At 37.9% G+C, this 21,879-nt stretch overlaps 1 protein-coding gene across 2 annotated transcripts; it reads left to right on the top strand.

Annotated features, from left to right (window-relative positions):
• The first annotated feature begins 3,538 nt into the window (after positions 1 to 3,538).
• GLYATL3 (glycine-N-acyltransferase like 3) lies at positions 3,539 to 21,671 on the top strand. 2 transcript variants are annotated; one of them, XM_088795667.1, is made up of 6 exons: positions 3,539 to 3,660; positions 7,978 to 8,094; positions 12,187 to 12,294; positions 13,028 to 13,154; positions 16,847 to 16,973; positions 20,469 to 21,671. In XM_088795667.1, exons 2-6 carry the CDS (start codon positions 8,017 to 8,019, stop codon positions 20,893 to 20,895), a joined length of 867 nt encoding a protein of 288 aa, XP_088651793.1. In that variant the 5' UTR covers positions 3,539 to 3,660; positions 7,978 to 8,016; the 3' UTR covers positions 20,896 to 21,671. The 2 variants fall into 2 exon arrangements, with proteins under 2 accessions (XP_088651793.1, XP_088651792.1); XM_088795666.1 differs by lacking the exon at positions 3,539 to 3,660 and having other exon boundaries at positions 7,871 to 8,094.
• The last annotated feature ends 208 nt before the right edge of the window (positions 21,672 to 21,879 follow it).

Genomic DNA, 21,879 nt, shown 5'->3' with positions numbered 1-21,879 from the left:
CAAAGCAACTAAAAGGAAAAGATTTTGCAAAATGTCTTAAAACTTAAAAACTCTTGATTTGGAAACTTAAATCTTCATGTTTTTAGAGTGACTAATACAGGCCTAACTCACTGATTTTGATCATTAATCATGACATTTATAATAGCTTTTGGTGGGGAGGGAGGAGGTACATAAAAGTCTACTGTTTCTCTCCGAACATCTGTTTAACGGATTATTGAACTTTAAGCAGTATTTTTACTTCCCTTTGTTGCCGAGAGAGAGTTCTTCACTATGCAAGAACTGGCCATACTACCCGTTTGTAGCTTTTAAAAGTATGTGATCTAATTTTGAGAGATGAGCAGTATCTACTGGCAGGCAAGAGGCAATTCAAAACATACACAATATTTTCTTTAAAGGTTGAATTTTGGTATACTGTTTATGAATAGTTTTAATTACAGACTCAAATAAAATTAAAATTCAACTACACATGGTCCTAGTAACTCAAATGGTCATCTTCCTATGTGGCAAGTATCCACACCCATCTGAGTTCTCACATACATAGACCATACCAACTAGGATATAACTCCTGTCCAGTGAAGGGAAGATAAAGGCCAATGCCAGGAACTTTAAATTCTAAAAATACACACTTTGGAATGGAGGATATATAGTGTAAAAATGTCCATATGATAAGGGCGGCCGGATGGCTCAGTTGGTTAGAGCACGAGCTCTGAACAACAGGGTTGCCAGTTCGATTCCCATTTGGGCCAGTGAGCTGCGCCCTCCACAACTAGATTGAAGACAATGAGCTGCCGCTGAGCTTCTGGAGGGGTGGCCAGAGGATTCAGTTGGTTCGAGTGCGATCTCTCAACAACAAGGTTGCCAGTTCAATTCCCACATGGGATGGTGAGCTGTGCCCCCTTCAACTAAAGATTGAAAACAGCGACTGGACTTGGAGCTGAATTTCGCTTCCACAACTAGATTGAAGGACAGTGACTTGGAGCTGACGGGCACTGGAGAAACACACTGTTCCCCAATATTCCTCAAAAAAACAAAAAAAAACCAAATGTAGCATATGGTAAAAATAGCATTTCAAATAAAATGCAGAAAAATATTAAATGGTCTTGAGAAAATTGCTAACCACACTAGAAATGGGGGCAGAGGGACAGCAGTTTTAGATTCCTGCTTTATGCCAAAATAGATTCCAAACAAATATAAAAATAGAAACAAAATATCAGTAACAAATAGCAACAGGAAGGTGGTCAGTCTCAAAAATACCTAAGTGGTCAAAAATATTTGAAAGATGTTCAACCTTATAATAATCGCTTAAATGCAAATCAAAACAATGAAATGTTTTCACCTATCAGATTGAAAGACTAGAAGGGAAAGTTGCTGAACATACAGGAAAATGGGTCCTCAACAATGCTGCTGAAGGAAGGAAGGGAAATGGGTATAATCTGAGTGTGTGTGTGTGTGTGTGTGTGTGTGTAGGAATTTGGGGGAAGGGAGCCTGCGCAGAACCTCAGTGTATTGTCAGTCATTTAAAACTCGGACTTTATATGAGCCTTTCCATTTTCCTCAACTCTCACTTGGGCATATGTTTAACAAACAGGTTTTGTTTAAATATGAGACACCTGCACTGGAACCTAAAATTAAGGGATTTACTTTCTCTTATTTGGTTGGATGGAATCCTAGCATTGTCTATTTACCAAAAATAAATGCAGGTGCACCTGTCAAAATTAGTATTGAATCATTCGGGTTAGCTTAGTTTCCAAACACAAGTCTTCTAAATCCTCTCATGTTTCATTCATTGTCAAGAAATATTCAGCTTTAAGGAAGAGAGAGGAAAGAAAGAAAGCAAAAGCAGGGAGAAAATCAAATTTCCCATTTGGACTTTATCATGTCCGAAGTGACTGAGCCCTTTTTGTGTTATAACTTGGCTTTTCTTGTTAAGAGTTGCTGCCATTGAAAGTAGTTCTTCGATATTAAACCACCATAGAATCACTTTCTGTTGGCTTACGTATTTGCTCTCCTCATTAAAGTGACCTCTGCTGTGATCGAGGCTGTAAAATTGCTGTAACAGCCATATCTAAAGATTGGTTATAGTTGTTAAAATTGGAAAAAGAGGAAGATGTTTTCCAAATTCAATAAAATTGTAGACTCCTTTTTAAAAATGAAATTGTTCAGTTTTTAACTAATAGAAACTAATGTGCCTTAGCCTATTTCACCCCATTTTATACCTCCAAGGAGGTCTTTTAAGTTAATGTAGGTTTTCAAATGGGACAATAGGGCTATCTAACAATAATGATAAAAATGTCTGTCATTTATTGATGTATGCTATATGTCAGGCACTAGTCTAAGCCCATTACATGTATACATGCTTTTATGCCAATGTTTAATCCTAATAACACTAGAGGGATTAAACCCCATACCAGTCATTAGTATCCCCACCCTGTAGGTGAAGAATCAGGCACAGAGAGGCTAAGTAACGGTGTTAAGATCTAGTAAAATAAGACCGGTTCTTGTATTAATTTTTGCTCCAAAAGACACATCAGAGCTGATTGTCCGGGTAGGTCTTATTTTCGGGGAAACACGGTAGGTTTTAAGGGTACGACTCTGTAAATACATCATCTGTATGTCATATTGTGTTATGTTCATTTTTTAATTGATTTTCCTCAAATAATATTTAGAAAACACTAGGATTTATATAGTAGCCTTAGGGCCATGTACAGGTGTATTTTGCCCTCAGTAACATCTCTAAAAAAAAAAAAATAGTTATCAATATACCAGGATCAAAAAACACTCTTATTTTGACGTCCAGTAGTTGTCATCTAACATAATTTCTCCAGTTGCTTTCAACTACCATTTACCCATTGTCTTACTTTAACCAGCATCTTCAAGTAAAGAATGCCCTAACCTACCCCTTCATTTGATCCTGACTTTATGAGACCTAACAGTGGTAAACAGTATCCTCCCACGTGACCACATTGAAGTTGAAGCACTCTCCATATGCCTTTGAGACATTTGTATTGTTTATTATTTCTGAAGACTCGGGTATTGTGTGCTGAGATGTCGGTGTAAATGTTTATGTGGGGCTTGGATTGCAGCCATTTGAGGGAGGAGTAAGCTCTGAATAACTTCTTTTTAAAAAATAGGGTCAAAGAATTAAAAGTCTCAAAAATACTCTGAACTTCATAAGCATATTCTAGAGCTTACCCCCTTTTATCCCTGGAAGTTTAGAGCAGCAAAATCATTTTCTTCAGAATAAATAAAAATATATAAGGGGTCAACGTCTATATTATTTTACTGTACCCCGTTTGCCTGAGTCCTATTCCTTTTTATTCTTTTCCATGCGATCCTGATGAATAGGTTTTGTGTCCAAAACATGTCCATCTCCAAATCAAGGTTAGTACTCATTATCTTTACACCACAAGACTAAATGTGATAGAAAGGAACAGATGGCGTGAAAATACTTGGACTGTATATGTGGTAAATTTCACCTGATATCGTAAACTCCTCCCTTTCTACAGGTGTGAACACTTTTTTTTTTCTTTTCAATTCCTCCTCTTTCCACTAAGGACTAATTAGGGAAGTAGGCTTAAAGAATAACCATTTACGGAGAACAAGCCACTGCACTACTACACAGTGAAAGACCTCAGTTTCAGGCTGAACTTTCAACAGCAGGTAAGCATTTATTCATTAAAATAATAAATTTCAAATCATTGGTTATAATGTCAAGAAACGGGAGCAATAGAGAGATGAAATTCAGCATTACACAGGAAGATTCATAGGTTTAGAGGAAAAGATGTTTCCTTTTTGTTTTTGGTGTTTGGTGTTTTTGGTGTTTTAACTTAAATTTTGATATGGGGAAAATAAGCATGATGAAATATAAAATGTTTTGCATTATGATATGGGCACAACTGGAGAAACAAATAAGAGATGACTCTAAGCAGCAAATCTATCATCTGAAAAATAATTGCTAGCTTTAGATTGCAAGTGCTTTAAGAAATAAAAAGTAACTTCTTTCCTCAACAAAGGTCCACCATTGTATTGCAAATGGTGTATTACACCACAAAAATAGTGATCTTCTGTTTTGTTTATTTATGAGAATTAAAAGTCTCCCAGGAGAAGATCATGCTTTCATTGTCTAGTTAATATTAAGCAATTAAATACTTTAGGTGCTTACTGTGTGCTGATGGACTTCAGTTTCTAAAAGAAACTTCAGTTTCTAGAAGTCCTATGAGCATGATAATTTTCTTTGACAGGCTTCGGTTAGTGAGTCTGTTGTTGATAACAGTTTGGTAAAGGATCAAAGGATTTAGAAACCTTTGCCTTCCAATTCTAGGACACATATTAATTATGGGGAATGTATAAGTGAGAGGTAAAGACATGATATTCTGATCTTGTAGTTTTCAGAGTTAATAGTTGTCATTATGACATTCTATATGGGAAAGGGGGGAGTCAGTCTCTCTGCCCTAACTTTTAGATTCAAAAACGAAAAATACTTTCTGCATCTGAGAATTTCTACATCCTGTTTTGTGGCCTTTAAAAATAATCTTGGTATTTAATAAGAGAAAGATCCTTATAAAATTCATCACTGTTTACTAAAAGGATATTCTCCAATGTTGCTCATTAATTATAGTATCCTCTCTGTGTGAACCCCTGCAAGAAATGTCTCTGATTTTAATGTCACAAACATTTGCCACCCTAAGTATTTTGTGAGTTGAAACTGCTGCTTAGTCTAGATAGGCATATGAAAGCCAGATCAAGTGGGGTTTTGAATATTTACAAGTTAGAGAATTGGACTTCATTTAGAGATGGTACAAGTGAAAAGTCAAGCAAATGCTATGGTCAAGAGCATAAGTATAATTAATTCTATGGGCAAACCGAATCACGTAACTAATCATGTTTGTTTCTCGCTGTGTTAGCTGCTGGAAAGCTGAGAGTAAAAAATGAGCTCTCGCCTCCTGCAAGTACATTCGATTCTCATTGTTCATGGTCCTTATGTTCAATAAAGTCACAGAGAACACTGTCTTAGTGAATTCTGAACCATTACCCCTAAGGAAAATGCAGTGTTAGTCCCCTGCAAGCCTCTGGTCACAACATTTTCATTAGCCCATGAACACATACCCTTGTTTTACGCATATATATTTCTGTTTAAAGCCACATTATTTAATATATATATTGTTGATTGATTATCACTGGATTCACAGTCAAGAGCATTATAACTCATGCCTGAAGCAAGCTTATCTAACAAGTGTATTTTTTCCATAAGGCACATTACAGCCTTTTTGCAGTAACCAGCACTGAAACACAATGCTTTGGGGCCATTTTAAACAGTGAAATCACCAACAAAAAGCAAAACATGCAAAACACTGAAAATGGTGGTGTTGGGAGATTCAAAATTTTCACTGCTCTGGGCATGTCCACAAATCACTGCAAAAGCACTGCCAGTATGGATTTTTGGAGTTACAGATACAGTTTAGCAAGTAGGTGAATTCACAAATATGGACTCCATGAATAAAGAAGATCAGCTCTGTTTAGGGTTGTACTCCATACACTTTGCCTGTGGACCTCACCTGACTCATTACTTTGTACCTCTATTTTTCCCCTTGCCTGAATTTTAATTTAAACTTAATATTTCGTGATATAGTTTATCTATGTTTCGAAGTGGTTTTAGATAGTTTCGGGAACCAACTAGGCAATAAATAAGTAAATCATCACCCAGTGCTTAGAATTCCTACCCTTTGCACTAGCTACTTTGCTATTATTAGAACATAAAAAGATCTCTAGACATCAAACCTAGTAAGAGATACACGATCAGCTTCCCTTTGAAATAATTTCATTTTCTCTCAACAGATATGGACCAGAATAAATTAATGTGTTTAACATGAATGTAAGGATGAAATTCAGGGAATCAGTAATTCAGTTAGCTAGTTGGCAGTTTCACTCATCGCATAGCTTGCTATCTAGCTACCTGTAATGAGTCTTAGTTTGTTTGCAGTTTGACCCATCCTGATATTCATCCATTTTCTCTTCATTTCTCCTCTCACTGATTAACTAAAGAACTCTGATCCCTTTCTCAAGGCTACCCATACCTCGTTAATTAACAACATCCTAACCTGGAAAAGAGCAGTTTCTTAATCCTCAGGCACTCGGACACTGGTAACCAATTTACAACTTCTTGCAGTTTTTACTGGTACTGCATTAAAGTCCCAGGCCTGGATGGCCAAGTCCCAGTCGAGAGTCTGGAGATAACATCACCTTCAAACAGACCAGACCCCAGGAATATGTCAGCCCTCAAACCTACCTGACTGACTCCCCCTTTCCCGCATAAGAAAAAGCTAACCTAATGGTAGATGCAGCTGTCCACTTTCAAATTCTGGACTCTGCCCCAGTGATCTCCCCCACCCCCACCCCCACCCCCTCCGGTGTTTCTCTCCTTCCTACCTGAGGCAGCCATCATCTTTGGACACTGCTGTGGGCATTCTCTCTCTGCCCTAATTTTCATAAAAACTTCCTTTGTAGGGTTTGTGAATGCTTTCACCTTTTGTGAATGACCAGGGGTTAATTCCGCGCCATGATAATGAGGATCTCTTACGAAGTTAAAATTTTATTTAGAGATGACATGTATGAGTGAAAAGTCAAGCAGATACAAGGGTAAAGAGTTGATGGCTGTACTTCTTTCTTTGCTCAACCTTTAGTCTGGAAACTTGATCTTTTCAAAGTTTCTAACGTCGCCCAGACTATGAGTACTGGGATGCAGAAGCCAGATTCTTGGGTGCTGCCTTGGCCCTTAGTTCTCTTTGACTCTTGTAAAGAAGACAAATGTCTCAGGTGTGCCACTCAGTGAACTGGAGCCCACAGAGCTTGATCATAAGAAACATGCCTCTTAGAAGTTCAAACTCACATGAACTGTATGATAGTGGTTTACAATGGATTTTAAGTAAATCACCAATGAACACTGCGTATCTTATAGCCACAGAGATGCTGCATAGGGAAATCAAGTAGCTTTCTCCGTCTGGAAAATGTCGTGTAAAGGAATAATCCAGCACAATCCCAGAAGCACTAGGTTTTTCTGTGCAGCTGAGTTCCCTTTGCCATCCTAGTGCCTGGCTGCGAAGAGTAGGTAGGGAAGCTCCACTACATTGAATATAGAAAAATAGGTTTCTTTCTTTAATTTAGTCAAGACCTGATTGGAATGTGGTGTGTGGGGGGGGGGGGGGGGCAGTTTTCTTGGGAACAAAAAGCAGGGGAGCTAGAGCTCGCAAAACTAGAAAATAGAGTTGTATCAGAATGAATGAAGTTGCATACATTCTATTTCGGCACTTTTTTGGTTCCTGAATTTTATGTGACTAAAATAAGCCCCCGCATTTGCTCACATCTAATTCTTCGTCTGTCATCTAGTGTTTCTCTCCAAGTTGTTTCTCATAACCACCCAACATCTGACCCACTGAAGTCTTTCTCTCACCTTTGTCCCGCATTGTGAGAAAGAACTTTCCCTATCTAACCCTCAGATTCTTACTCTGAACTTCATGTCATCCATTCAATGACTACTTAGGATGCCCCTTACTCTGCACCAATCCCTGTGATAGGTACTGGGTATGCAGTGGAGGACAAAGCAGACGTGGGCCCTTCCCTTACGCAGCTCACTGTCTCCTTGAGAGAGACTTAAATCAAAGGGAACGTGAATAAGTGTCAAGTTACAACTGCCACTGTGTCCTGAAGGAAGAGTTTAGAGCACAATGAATGTATATAACAGGAAGACTTACCCAGGATAGATACTGATCTCTTTCCGGGATTAGGTCATTAGCACTCCATTTCCATGTCTTCTCTGATTTAACCATCCCAGTACCTCCCCGGAAGGGAGGACCTCTTCCGTGTTCCCTTTTCAGAGGGAGCAATGGCATTCAAAATTATACGCAGTGACAACAGGACTTCCAGGGTATTCCTAGGGAGATGCAAATGTTCACAGGCAAAATTTAAATGTGTACCTTCAAGTTTTTACCTAGGTGTGGAATTGCTAGAGCTCTGGAGAAGATGTTGGTGCTAAACTGTTCTACCAAATTACTGATGCTGGAGAAAATGTTGAAGAGTCACTTTCCTGAATCACTCAAGGTACTGTAACTCTGTTATTTTATGTCTTTATTTTATTAATCTGTAAAATAATGCCAGACTCGTGGCTGTTTCTCAAGTTTTTCTGGTGGTAAGACTATCCGGGAGCCCTTGTTAAACACACAGCCTCCCAGTCCTGTGATTCCATAGATTGTGGATATGGCCCAGATAATTATATTTTTGACAGTTACTCTAGATGACTTCCCGGAAAAGTTTGCTAATGCTAGACTAGATTATTTCTAAGGTAAATTCAAGTTCTTTCTTTTTTTAATGGGTGGTATTGCTGGTACGAACATAATCTAGGTACACAATAGAACTGAAGTTTAGGGATTCTGATAACTTTTTTTGTTTATTTTAAAATCTTTATTTTTGAAGCTTTTTCAATGGCTTTATTGGTCCTCAAGCTTCTATCTGTTCAAGTCTTCTAAAAGTCTAAGAGCGCTTGCTGGTCACTCACCGTGTTTCCCCGAAAATAAGACCTAGCTGGATCATCATGTGTCTTTTGCAGCAAAAATTAATATAAGTCCCAGTCTTATTTTAATATAATATAATATAATATGAATACCGGGTCTTATATTAATTTTTGCTCCAAAAGACGCATTAGAGCTGATGGTCCAGCTAGGTCTTTTTTTCAGGGAAACACGGTCAGTTATTGTGGAAGATGACAATCGAAGGTTACAACTAAATGTAAGGTTAGAAATGTTTTAAGCCCTTGGAGGAAAAATTCAGAATGCAATAAAATTATCTTTGAGGGCTGAGTTTCTTGAGCAAAGAGTCCAACAACAGTGGTTTTCAAATGTTGCAGGCATGCTAATGACCTAGAAGAGATATAATGAATCATAGTTTCTGAAGATAGAGACCAGGGACCTGCATTTTTAATAAATATCTTAGATAATCCTTATTTACACTAAAATTTGGCCGAAAATGATTAAAGTCCTAATGCACTGTACTGGGTTGATCAAATCTAGTCATCTTGCCTTACTGATTGTGCTTAAACTATATGTGGTAGGGAAAATCAGAGAGCTAATTTGAGGTCATACAGCTAAAAAAGTACCAAATGGGCAATCTAACCCAAATTTTCCCGTTCTGAATGCTGGGGCTGAGGTGAATAGATGGAATGAGATGATCGGCTACATTTATTTAACAATGTCTGACTAACTCTTTTTTGCCAGAGAGAACTACAAAGGTTTTGGTGACTTTTCGCAGGGTCATGAAAGATGTTATAATCATCAAGACAAATGATGGGACCTTAAATTATAATTAGTATATTTGCATAGTATTTTAGCATACAGGGAATTTCAATTTTTTTTTATCCTTCCAACAACTTTGTAAGAGATTTATTAACCCATTTTATAAATGAATAAATGAAGCTCAGAGACATAATAACAGCAAGTAAAGAAGCAGAGTCCAGTCTCAGTTCCTTTGATTTTATATCTATTGCTTTTCCCACAGCAACCTAGCTACCAGATGCCTAGATGGAGATATTGAATTTTTTTTTCTTTTACTCCTCCTTCAGTGCTTGGCATGGGCTTTGCCCATAATAATTACTCAATAAGCTGATGTTGACTGGTCACTGGAAACTTTATACAATAATTACGTATTCCCTATCTGTTCAAATCTTATTTTAAAGACTTCTGAATTCAGATTAGTTGACTTGATCTGAATAGCATGTATAATTTTTTAAAAAATCTTTCATGCTATCTCACTTGAGCTTCATCAAACTAATATTAATAGCTCTATATTAATCCCTCTGTTATATTAACACCTCTGAATAAGCCGATATTTATACTACAATTTTACAGATGATGTTACTAAGTCAATTCCCCATCACTAAGTGCTAGAGTTCAGATTTAAATCCAGTTTATCAGATTCCAAACTGAGTGTTGTTTTGAAATGTTTGCCTCTCATAACTCCATTTGAAGTAAGGATTAAAGAAATGAAACAGGTAGGCACAAATTGATATCTTTCTTATATAACCTTCTCTTTAATAGCTGCTTAGCTTGGTACTCCCAGTTTCTCATTTTCCATACACTGAATCTCTTTTTCCCTGGATCTCTTTATCCTACTTCAGTTATTGAATTGTTATGTGATGCCTGGCTTTGGATCTCTGACCATACTTTGAAAATATCCTTTCATTTACACTATGTCCTTTAAAGAATTAAAAAAAAAAAAAAAAAAAAAAAAGATAAAGAAAAGACAGTTTTATTGTTCATTTCTCTTCCATTCTTTGGAGTCATGGCTATGCATTTTATAATTTCATCTTAGTGTTAAAGTGATTAAATATCTTTCCAAATGTCCTTCACAAGCTCTAACTGCTCACTCCTCCGGCGTCTTTGCTTTCCCCTAGCCACTCCCCACCTCAATACTCACCCTTTGAATAAACAGCTATTGGAAGGATTTGTTTGTTTTCAACCAATGCCAAATCTTTCAGCTGATTCCAAACCTTTGACAAACAAGCTAGGTATTTGTATTTTTTCAGAATATAAATATTGAACAGAGTTTTTTCCTTTTAACTGTCCAAACATACCAATCATATTTAAGCTCCACTCTTGAATAAGGGTGTATGGTTTCCTCATGTGAAACTATTTTAATAAACTTATTTGTTACTCTGTAGTAAATGTATGACCAGCAGCCCCAGAATTGAATGATTAACAGAACAAGTCACGACCATTCAAGTTTACTTTAGTTCTTGATTTTCACAAAGACTGATCCATATTACACCGGTATCAGCCAGACTAAATTGGGAAGACACATTCTGTGAGAAGACTTCAGTGCGTTCCAGATTGCGGAAAACAGAAGAGAGTTGGAAATGTTCTAGGCATTGAAGCCAGTGGATTTTTATTAAGATAGTGATAAAGGAGGTAAAATGTAGGTTCCAATGTCCTTATAATTTAATTTTTTTCATTGAAATTTAACACCTACTTGAAAGTACATATAACATACTTATGCAGCTCGGTGAATTTTCACAAAGCCAGTATCTGTGTAACCTCCACTCCAAGAAAGAACATTACTTCAGAGGCCACTCTTCCCCCCTCCCCAACACTCCTTTCCAATGAATACCTTTCCTTGCTCCCCAAAAATAACCACTATCCTGACTTCTAAAGCCACAATATAGCTTTCTGTGGTTTTGTATATAATATCAATTGAATCACACAATAAGTATCTTATTAATGTAGCTTCTTTAGCCCGACATTATGTGCTGTTTTGTAATCCAGAGTATGACTAGGCCACTATTTTTTCCACTTTTTATCGACATTTACATTATTTACAGTTTTTATCTGTTATAACTTCCTGCTGTGAACATTGGCCTAGAGCTCAGCGCTCCTCATTCCTTCCACAACTTTCTCTTCTCTAGAAGCACACATATAAAATATGGTTATTTTGTGGGGCAGACATCTTTGATTCTTAGTGAAGAAATAAATGTGAAGGGCCACAGGACAGAATTCTAATATGACTTCAGTATTGTTTCGTCAAAAAGCATCTGATCAGCTATGGCAGGTTTCATGGATATAATAATGAATGAGACATAGTTACAACCCTCAGGGAATACTGACGGAGCCTTGCTCCATCAAACCTGAAATGCAGGGGGGTGTTTTTGGTTTATTTAGAGGGGGGGGGGGGGTATGTCACCACCAAGTGATGTTTAATTGTACTTCAGGATTGAAGGAGTAGTTGCATTTCACACATTATTTTCAGATAGCATAATATACTTCCAAAGCAGCTGAACATCAAAATTAACTTTTAAAAGATGTATAAGCCCTAAATCCACACAGAAGATTCTGATTCATTCAGTAAGTATTTATTGCTGACCTATGTGCCAAGCACCCATCTGGTAAGCCTATTGATTTAGTACCTCTCACCATTGTACTATTAAAAATATAAGTTTAGGGAGAGTTTTCTTAGGCTTACAGACTTATTTTTACCAGTTATCATGTGCCAAGAGAGAAGTTTGTATGTGTGTATGCTGTGTATATACTTATACTTTCCCCTCTGGTGGCCATAATTCTACAGTAGATCAAAAAGTAAAGAGGGTAATAGTGCAACTTAAACAGCTGGTAATATGATTGGCTTGTATCTCTGCGTTCTCTGATTCAGGTTTATGGAGCAGTGATGAACATAAATCGTGGGAATCCTTTTCAAAAGGAAGTGGTATTGGATTCATGGCCACGCTTCAAAGCTGTTATCACTCGGCGGAAGAAAGAGGTAGTTTTGAAAGGCAATAATAATAATAATAATAATAACAATAATAAAAAAATGTTGGCATCAATTGGAAAGAAAAGATTAGGTAAAAGTGCTATTATAACCATCATAGTCGTACTTTAGTTTCACAAGCTACATATTTTACCATTAGCTTCTAATTTCACTGGCTTTGAGGTATCAGACGTATGGAAAACCTCTAGTTTCAGTGCATTCAGTAAAGGATCTCTGTAGTGTTTCATAACCTCGAGAAGCATACTAGTGTTTTACTGGGTTGGTGATTCCTATGACCAATGACTTTGGTCATGTGGGTAAATAAGGAAGAAGACTGAAAAAGACAACATCTATCTCATTCTGTCTCTGAGACCAAAGAGAGGCTCAGCTGATCAAAGATGCACTTCCTGACCACATTAGGAAAGTTCTGAGAGTTCAATTTGGGTCTTATACATGGGTCCATTGAGTTATACCCTTTTTGTTTCTATAAATAAGTAAAACCCTACAAAAATGTGAAATAAGGATCTTAAAACCTCCCTAATATGAGAAATAAGCAAAATCTCCAAAATTTCTGTCCTTTCCCCCACTAGAGTATATTAGCCACATTCCCAGTTAGCCATTGTTTATAGGTGGCTAATTTTGCTAATGGAAATTATTCAGACACGCATAGCTAATAGTATCTAATCTATCTAGGAGTTCTCTAGAGGACATGTTTATGTTTTTATGATTGTGTCTTCTGTCCTAGGCTGAGACAGATGACCTGGACCATTACACTAATGCCTATGCTGTATTCTACAAGGATGTCAAGGCTTTCCAAGGGCTGCTGGAAGAAGGTGATGTTATCAACTGGGACCAAGTTTTTCAAATACAAGGTGAGGTCAAGTGCAAGATCTAGGCAGTTATTAGATCCTTTTTGTCATCTATACCAGATACATAAATATGACGTTTCATATTACATACATGTGTGTGTGTGTGTGTGTGTGTGTATTCACAGATATATATCCATACATTTTATATATTTACTATTTATGCTTTACATTTTTATAAGAACACTGATTTTTTACAGCCAAAGAGAGTTGACCTTTGGGATAGATGGAGACCATTTAAATGGGGCTGCTTTTAAGTAATATTTTTCTTTCTACTGTTACTGTAATATGGATATCATTAAATATCACAGCATATTTTCTTTATTACTCTTAACTCTTTACTATTACAGTCTTTTCAAATAACTCTGATTTAAGACTAAGAGAATAGGTAAGATTTTCTTCTTTCTGAAGTAAATAATTCTGGAAAGAGACGATCAAGTGATCTGCATAGGATATCCTGAAATGATTTTATAAGGAAAGAGTATATGTGAGCTCCAAGGCGATAACTGAATGGCCACCAATGCTAGTGGAAGAACTTTAGGCCAAGACAGAAACAGATTACGAGTTTCTGATAGTTTGGATGGACAGTTTCAGCTTCAGTGTATCACTTACTCTTTCAATTTTCATAATGACTGGGGTTAATACAGGCAATGAAGTTACTGTTTATACGACTGCCCCAATGAAATGAGTCCCTTGATCATTTGACAGGAAGGAAGGGATTCCCACGTTAGAAATATAAAGTCTGGTATTATTTTTCAGCCACAAACAGCTGAAGCCCTCTCACAAGGAAAAGCTTCTGTCCATCTGCAAACAATGACTAATGCATATTCATTACCTGAAAATGCAGAATCTTGTATAAAATCCATTTACAAATGCTCAAAAAGACCTTGTGGTGGAAGTTCTAAACTATCTCTCATCTTTACACATTTACCCCTGTTATGCTAATTAGAAGTGAGATATGGTTCTACCACTTGCTTAGCCAATTGAAAAAATTTTTCTCACCAGTATTACTTTAACATGGAAATAGATATAACTCTTCCTTGATATGAAAAATGGCAGTAATTGGATGGATATTGGTGCTATAGGCCTACTACCCTCAAATCACCTGAATCCATCATTATAGAGAGAATATCCCCATAATTGCCAATATTTCTTTTTCTCAGAAGGCTGAGCTGATAGCCATGAGTCAATTATAGTCATTTCAATTAACCCAATTGTCCTTTCTGAAGGCTTAGTGAAGGCAGATAAGAATTAGTAGCACCTATGATAGCTGGAGCGGTAAAGGACCCTCATTTAGCATGTAAGTCAGGGCCGCTATTACCTGTGGCTTCTCATGTGGTCTCTTGACTATCGGCTTTTGTAGTAATAGCTGTAATCTCCCTGCACTCTTGAATAGTTTCTAAGAGTTCATAGTATCTTTACTGTTCTTAATCAGAGCACCTAAAAAGGTGCTGTTTCCATGACATCCCCAAATCATGCACAATTCCATGAACAAAGCCTACCTACTGCCATGTAAATGTTCAGTCTTTTGTGGTTTGTCACAGTGCAGGCTCTAGTGACAGCTACTAGTTGGGCTGACTGCCTGGACAGATGGAGCATGAGAGAGCTGAGCTACTTCATTCAGCACTGGGTATGCAGAGCAACAGCGCGCCCTGCACAGCAGTGCCTTTGTCATTTTTAATCTAAGAGCCCTCCATCAACAATATTAAGTTAGGGTTAACCCACTAACCTACTCAGAGGAGCCAAACTCTTTGTGTTTGCCATGTGAGGGCAGGAAAGGAAAAAAGTATGCAGCTACCCAAACAGGCCAGGCTCCTGGGCTCACTCTGCATGGGTGAGAAAGAAATTGTCTACATGAACACCAACGTGAATGTTTCAGAGGCCCGTCCTCTGGTAACCGTGGTTCAATAAATATCCTGAGTCTGGCTTATCCCACTGGCAACTTCTCCCTTTCTAAGCAGGTAGGGTGGACAAAGACAGAACAATAGGTGGAATTTCTTTTCTTCAGTGAGAAAGGAGAAAGTCATTTGTTAAAAGTGGTAACCCATACAAAGGACAGGAGAATGTAGTCAACAGCACTGTGGAGAGAGAATCAGCAAAATCGCGAACATGGAAACGCTACTCAGCAAACAACTGGATTCTTTAACAAATAAATTGAAAGAATTTTTTTAAAGGGGAAGTGGGGATTAAAAGAAAACCTGCAGGTTAAGATATTTACAAGACAAAAAATGGGTAAAATCAAACTATGGTGTTTAAGGATGCACACTTGGATAATAAAACCATAAAGAAAACAAGGAAGTAACTCATAAAAAATGATGATACTGGTTATTTTTAAAGGAGGGAGAGGGTATTGTGATTGGGAGAGTAGTAAATAGAAAGTGGCTAATCAATTTCTATTTTGTGGCTTTACTAATATGTAGTTAAAATATATAATAATTAAGCTATGCATTTTTATGCAGTGTTCTGTATCTGTTACATCTTATAATTTTAAAAGTTTTTTTTTTTTTTTTTTTTTTTCCTAAAGAAATCTGATTCTGACTTTTAGAAAGAATTTGTTCAGTCTAACTTAGGAGAAAGAAATGCTGTTTGAACTATCATCCATACCCTTGGTTAGCATGACCTATTTTTCTTGCATAGTCTTTTGAATTACTCAGATACAATTCAGTGTTATAATATAGGATGCTAGCCACAGCACCTATAATTTTAATAGAATTAATTTGAAAACCTGCTTATCTTCTCTTAGACTTAATTCCCTGAAAGAAGAGCCAAGGCTCAGATATCAGACCATTGAACATGACTTCCCACTCATATATTCTTCAAAAGAAAGTGACTTCCAAGAGAAGGAAACAAGCCTTCCAAGCTTGTTTGCTTGGAAGGCTTGTTTACAAGCTTGTTTCCATCTTGGAAACAAGCCTCCAAGATGTAGAAGGAAGTGGGGAAGTTAATTTCCAGAGGATTCAATCAATCACGACCCAGAGTGGAAAAGATAGAGCAGATAGGGATTTGGAGAAGACTAACAAAAGCTCTAAGTAAACAGAAGGTAACCTGCCATGCTGTGAGCTGTATCAGAACAGACCATACCATTCGTGTGTCGCACTGCAAAGCACCGTCCAGCACAGTGCTTTCATACAACACGTACTGAATAAAGATGTATAGATAATATAGTATAGCTTTGATGAATGAGTAGGATCTATCTGGGTGAGTTAAATTCACTAAGTTTATACCTTAATCTTTCTGTAATGGGCATGTAGGCAAGAGGCTGAAAGAGTCTTTTAAGACAGAATGCCATGCCAAATAAATCTAAGCTTTTACACTTTTAGCTGTAAGGTAGATCGTAGACTTTTACAGCTATAAAATGTCCCTTACCTTAAGGAGCTTAAGACCAGTCAGAGGAGTTAGAAAAATCAAAAGTCCCACAAGAAATTCCAAATTCCTAAGGGATAGTCCCATGAGAAATTTCCGTGGAAGATCATGATCATGACAGATAACATGATGAGACTTTGAAAATCCCATACAAAGTTTGAAAATCAGATAGGGAATAGCTGTAATAATTCATATAAATACACAGTAGTTTGGATAACACAATTTAGCAGACTGGTGGTATTAATGATGCTTAGTATAAAAATAGTGCAAGAAATTTCCTTTTCACACTTTCAAATAAAATGCCCACATCTTTCATTATGTCTTTCTGTTTACAGGGTTGCAGAGTCAGTTATATGATGTTTCCAAAGCTGTTGCCGACTCAAAGCAGTTGGATGTAAAGCTAACTTCCTTCCAGGCCGTGTGGTTTTCTCCTGTGTCAACTCTGCCAGACACCAGTATTGTGTATGTAAATCAAGTTTATGCATTTGGGATAGGACTTACTGCCATATAAGTACAAAGAGCTGCACCTCGAGTACTTGGTGTCGTTAAGGAATATTTAGGCACCTTGAATTTGGGCCATTGAGTCTAAATTTGAGTGTGTGTGTGTGTGTGTTTCCTTTCTGCTGTGCTTGATGGCTCATAATTCCCTGCAAAATCAAATCCGTCTTTCTTTATAGTAATAAATGAACTTAGGAGTCCTATATTTTCACAGTATACACAGAAAAATCATTCCTTGGCATCCTCCTGCCCCAAATAATTCTAAATAACCTCTGTTGTCTGAGCCCAAGGTGGTTGTCATTGATTTTTGTTGTTGTTTTAGAGATGAGGGTGTGTGACTGCCAGACACTAAATGTTTTAAATATATGACTTCTTGAATCCTTTCCACATCCCTGTAAAGTCATGCTATTATCATTCCTTTTTCATTATTATTTAATCTTCAACATTTTCTGCCATGAGACAGGAGTGCATGACAGAAAGGGCTCAATATCTTCACATAAAACACTTGAATCCATTTTCATTCACAAGTTTTTGTAAAAACATCTACAATTTCACAATCCCACCCCCTTCCAACTCATTCCCTTTTTGAACAAAGTTGAAGTAACACAGAGGAGTAAATTGCAGAGCCAGGAAATAAACCCCAAGATGCCTGATTCCAGAATCCAATACTTCAAAACATTTGTTGGTTCACGAATGCTTTCTTCTTTTCTTCTCACTTTGGAGTCCCTGCTCTGTCATTTACTAGTTCCCTTCCCTTCTGCTTAACCTTTCATCTCAATTTCTGCTTGAAAAATAACCTATATCGTTGCTATATCTTTTTTTGTAAATAAATGAAACAAGATACTTGAAAAGTACCCACCTTGGTGAATGTTAGTTGTCTTCACTTCTGTGGAATATGTTAAAGGATTTATGGAGCAAAACAAGACTAAACCTAAAAAAGAATGAACACTGTAAGTGACATAAAGCAACTAGACTTTATCATTTTTTAGTTATGAAAATTTTCAAACACAAAGGTTGAGAGTCTATTGCCATGAACCTCCTCCCATTGATACATGGGTTATCTTGTTTCATCCGTACCCCATGTACTCTTTCTACCTCCTGGGCTATTCCGAAGGAAGTATACCAGACATTACCCCATTATTCTTAAATATTTTAATATATATCTCCATAAGATAAGGATCCTTAAAACAAATACTAATATCACATCTGTGATAGAGCTCCCCGAGACACCACCTCAGTGATTGGCTAGGAGGACTCCCAGGGCTCAACATATGTATGTAGTCATGACTGTAATCTGATTTATTACAATGAAAGGATACAAATCAAATTCAGCAAAGGGAAAGGTGCATTGACAAAGTCCAGAGGAAACCGCGCACAGACTTCCCAGAGTCCTCTCCCAGTGGAGTCACACAGGACACTCTTAATTTCCCCAGCAATGAGTTGTGACAACACGTGAGGATTTTCATTGGAGTTACCCTCTGCCTGGCATATCCCAATATCCTAGACTCCCAGGAATAAAGCAGGTGTTCAGCATAAACCACATTGATTGTACAAACAGTTAAGCACACTGAGCTACTCATATCAGTTCTTGGAATGGCAGGAACCCTCCAGAAATTCAAATTGCCAAACACCAGCCAAGGGCCAACCTGGCAAGCAGGCTTCTCTCAAGATAGTGGCCTCAAGCCTGCTGTGTTAACTATTTTCTGTACAACCCTTTAAAATTTTGTTAATAATATTTCCTAAGAGTAAAATAACCAGTTAGTAGTCACATTTCCCAAATTATTACAGTACATTTTAGCAGTTTATTTTTTTTGAATAAGCATCTAAATAAGGTTCATACATTGCAGTTGGTTAATATCTCTCTTAAGATTCTTTTGACATATAGGTTCCCCTTTCATCTTTTATATCTCTTGTATTACTTTTTGTTAAAGAAACCAGGCTATTTGTCCTTCAGACATTTAGAGTTTCCCCACAGTCTGTTTCCTGTCATATTCCTGAGATATGAATTAAAATTTTCCTCTATTCCCAGTCAAGCCTTTTAAAATCAGTTTTTGATTTACGTTGCTACCTTCTTCATTGAAGTTAGACAAAGTCATTACCCAACTGTGTACACTTTATTTTGGATACCCTGCCCTTCAGATACAAGGTCAGTCTCTAGTACAACTACTCCTGAAACGCTTGCCTTAGCAATGTTTTTATTTGCACTGACATTTCTGCCTGAGGTTTCTTTGCCTTTGTTTTAAAGTTCATTAAATTAAAAATTCTATTATGCCAGTTATTGCTTGTATTTGTTTATTCTTTACCCCTGCGTAGTGGTTAGCTGACTGTCCCAGTGCCAGACCCCACAGTATTCCTGGAATGTGAGCTAACCCTACAGAACCACTAATGAAAACACAAACGCGTGCTTTAAAAAGAAGATCTTAGCTAGAATGACATTAGCAGTCACTGAGGGTGGTCTCACCACCCTGATAATTTCAAGAACAAAAGCAAATTCTGAAGCACAACTAGCCCCATAGGCTGGTTATCCATCTCGGTTCTTAGAAATTGCACCAATCCCTATCTATGCTTTTCTTTACTTAAACCTTGTAGGGGAAGGTCTGGAAGTAGCATTGTTTTGAGCATCTACATATGCCTGGAATGTTAAGTAATTTGTATTTTCTTGCCATGGATACATAAAGAGAGAAGCTCTATCCTAAAACATTTATTTTCAGCCAAGGAAAAGTTAGGCGCCCACTTGTCCAGGCTTCAGAGAGGGTTTCAGCAGACTCAGGGCTTAGTCTGAGAATTCTAAGAACTGTTTTAGTTGCATTAGTCTATACTGAGGACAATAACAAATGGGTATAAAATTAGAAGGAAAGACTTAAATGTGCAATAATGAGTATTTCATCCTATCAGAAATGAAACCCTGAAAGATGTTTGTAAGTGGGGGAAGTCTAATTCATGGAAAATTGTTAGGCACTGTCTCTGGGATAGTGTCATGCGGGAGACCCTGCTCGCTCAGCCATTTGTCATGCGGGGCGGCCTGCAGGGTCTCAGCTCCTGCTCCCCACATAAGAACACAGGATATGGCTAGGCCAAAAAGGAACACCCACGGAGCCATAGGTAGGGGAGTCATACCTCTATAGTCTCACTGGAGGCTGGAGCCACACGATGTGAGACCTGCTGTCCGCTTCTCTGCCTGCCAACCGACCGACTGACCAACCAAAGCAGCGCGGCAGTTATATCAGTGGCTAATTGGCTAACTGGTTACAGCTGATGGTCAATTAGCCACAGCTGATGGCCATCTACTACCCGAACCAGCACCTTTCCACGTGAGGCCGAGAGCCTGGAAACTGCTTTCTGGGACTCTGTCCCCACAGATAGGGTCTCAGTCTGAATCACTATAAAAAGAGTAGTTGTTTGTAGTCACACGATCCTGAGTTCACAGTTCACGTTTCTTCTCATGTCGTTTTCTTCTAGAAAGAGTTCTCCCCCACGACTAACCTACCTGAGTGTTGCTGAGGCTGATCTGCTCAACCGGACGTGGTCACGAGGTGGCAATGAGCAGTGTCTCCGGTACATCGCCAGCCTCATCTCCTGCTTCCCCAGTGTGTGTGTCCGTGACGACAAGGGAAACCCCATCTCTTGGTCCATCACAGACCAGTTTGCCACCATGTGCCACAGCTACACTCTGCCAGAGCATCGCAGAAAAGGTTATAGCCGGCTGGTGGCCCTCACCCTGGCCAGGAAGTTGCAAAGCCGGGGGTTCCCCTCTCAGGGCAATGTCCTTGATGACAACATGGCATCGGTAGGCCTCCTGAAGAGTATCCATGCTGAGTTCTTGCCTTGTCGTTTTCATAGGCTTATTCTCACCCCTGCAGCTTTCTCTGGTCGAGTTTACCTCTAGCCCAGTGAGACTCTAGGAATTTTCTTCCTTTCCCTGAACATACTCATGCACATACTCCTTTGCTGCAAATGAGGAGAACATTAAAACTTGGATCAGGAGACTCTTGAGTTGTTGAAAAGGGCCTGCAGAAGACATGCAGGATCAGCCTGAGAAGTCCTAACTCGCCCTTTCTTAGGTTTCCGCAGTAAGTCACCGTATGTAGGGCAGGTTGCTACACAGACGGCTGAATCTCTACCCTGCTGTCCCTCATTCAGTAAGTCCGAGGTAGAGCCGGAGAATTTACATTTCTAACAAATTCCCACTACTCAGTTGCCTTGGAAGGAGGAATGAAGATATGGGCGTTTTAAATGCTAGAAATAGATGATGTCAGCATAGGACTACATTTTACCTGTCACCTATTCCAGCCTCTTTGTTTATAATTTGCTTTCTCATTAGAAACTAAGATGCATATATAGATGTGATATGCAAATGCACAAATAAACATACATATATAAGCACACATGCATAGATATACTTTCATATTTTCTATATATATGTAAACACATTGAATTTTGTTAAGATAATAAACTTTAATTATCTCATTACATATGAAGAATCTGAGGACCAAGGTAAATAAATGACTTCAAGATTACACAGGTAATCAGAGCTGGAGGCTGAGCCAGGATGTTGTCATTTTGATTTCAATCTATTTTTCTTTTCTTCATTAAATCATGTATCTTTTTTATAAAGGAAATTTAAATGCTTAAATAATTAAATCAATACATTCATTAGTCTTTTATCCTCGTCACTATTTTCTTTTTCATTTGGGTTCCAATTGCTTGTGTATGTATATCTTTCAAGGACAGTAAAGGAAGAGGTAAACATCCACAATCTGTGTTCTCCCATTTGCAATAAAAGCAGGCACAAACACAATGATTGGATTTGTCTAGTATGGATAAAGTTGACTTAGCCATATCGAAAACATTAGTTACTTATCCATTAGAG

The sequence above is a fragment of the Rhinolophus sinicus genome, chromosome 2 (genome assembly GCF_057876585.1).
Source record: "Rhinolophus sinicus isolate RSI-liver-muscle chromosome 2, RSI-T2T, whole genome shotgun sequence".
NCBI classification, from domain to species: Eukaryota; Metazoa; Chordata; class Mammalia; order Chiroptera; family Rhinolophidae; genus Rhinolophus; species Rhinolophus sinicus.
The sequence above is the reverse complement of the archived record's forward strand: the minus strand, read 5'-3'. Positions and strand labels throughout refer to the sequence as shown.

Excerpts from the sequence above, each read along its gene's own strand:
- GLYATL3 (XM_088795666.1), top strand. The coding sequence starts at position 7,963 with ATGTGTACCTTCAAGTTTTTACCTAGGTGTGGAATTGCTAGAGCTCTG. Across the intron at positions 12,295-13,027 it reads TCACTCGGCGGAAGAAAGAG|GCTGAGACAGATGACCTGGA; the intron begins GTAGTTTTGAAA and ends CTTCTGTCCTAG. Across the intron at positions 13,155-16,846 it reads CCAAGTTTTTCAAATACAAG|GGTTGCAGAGTCAGTTATAT; the intron begins GTGAGGTCAAGT and ends TTCTGTTTACAG.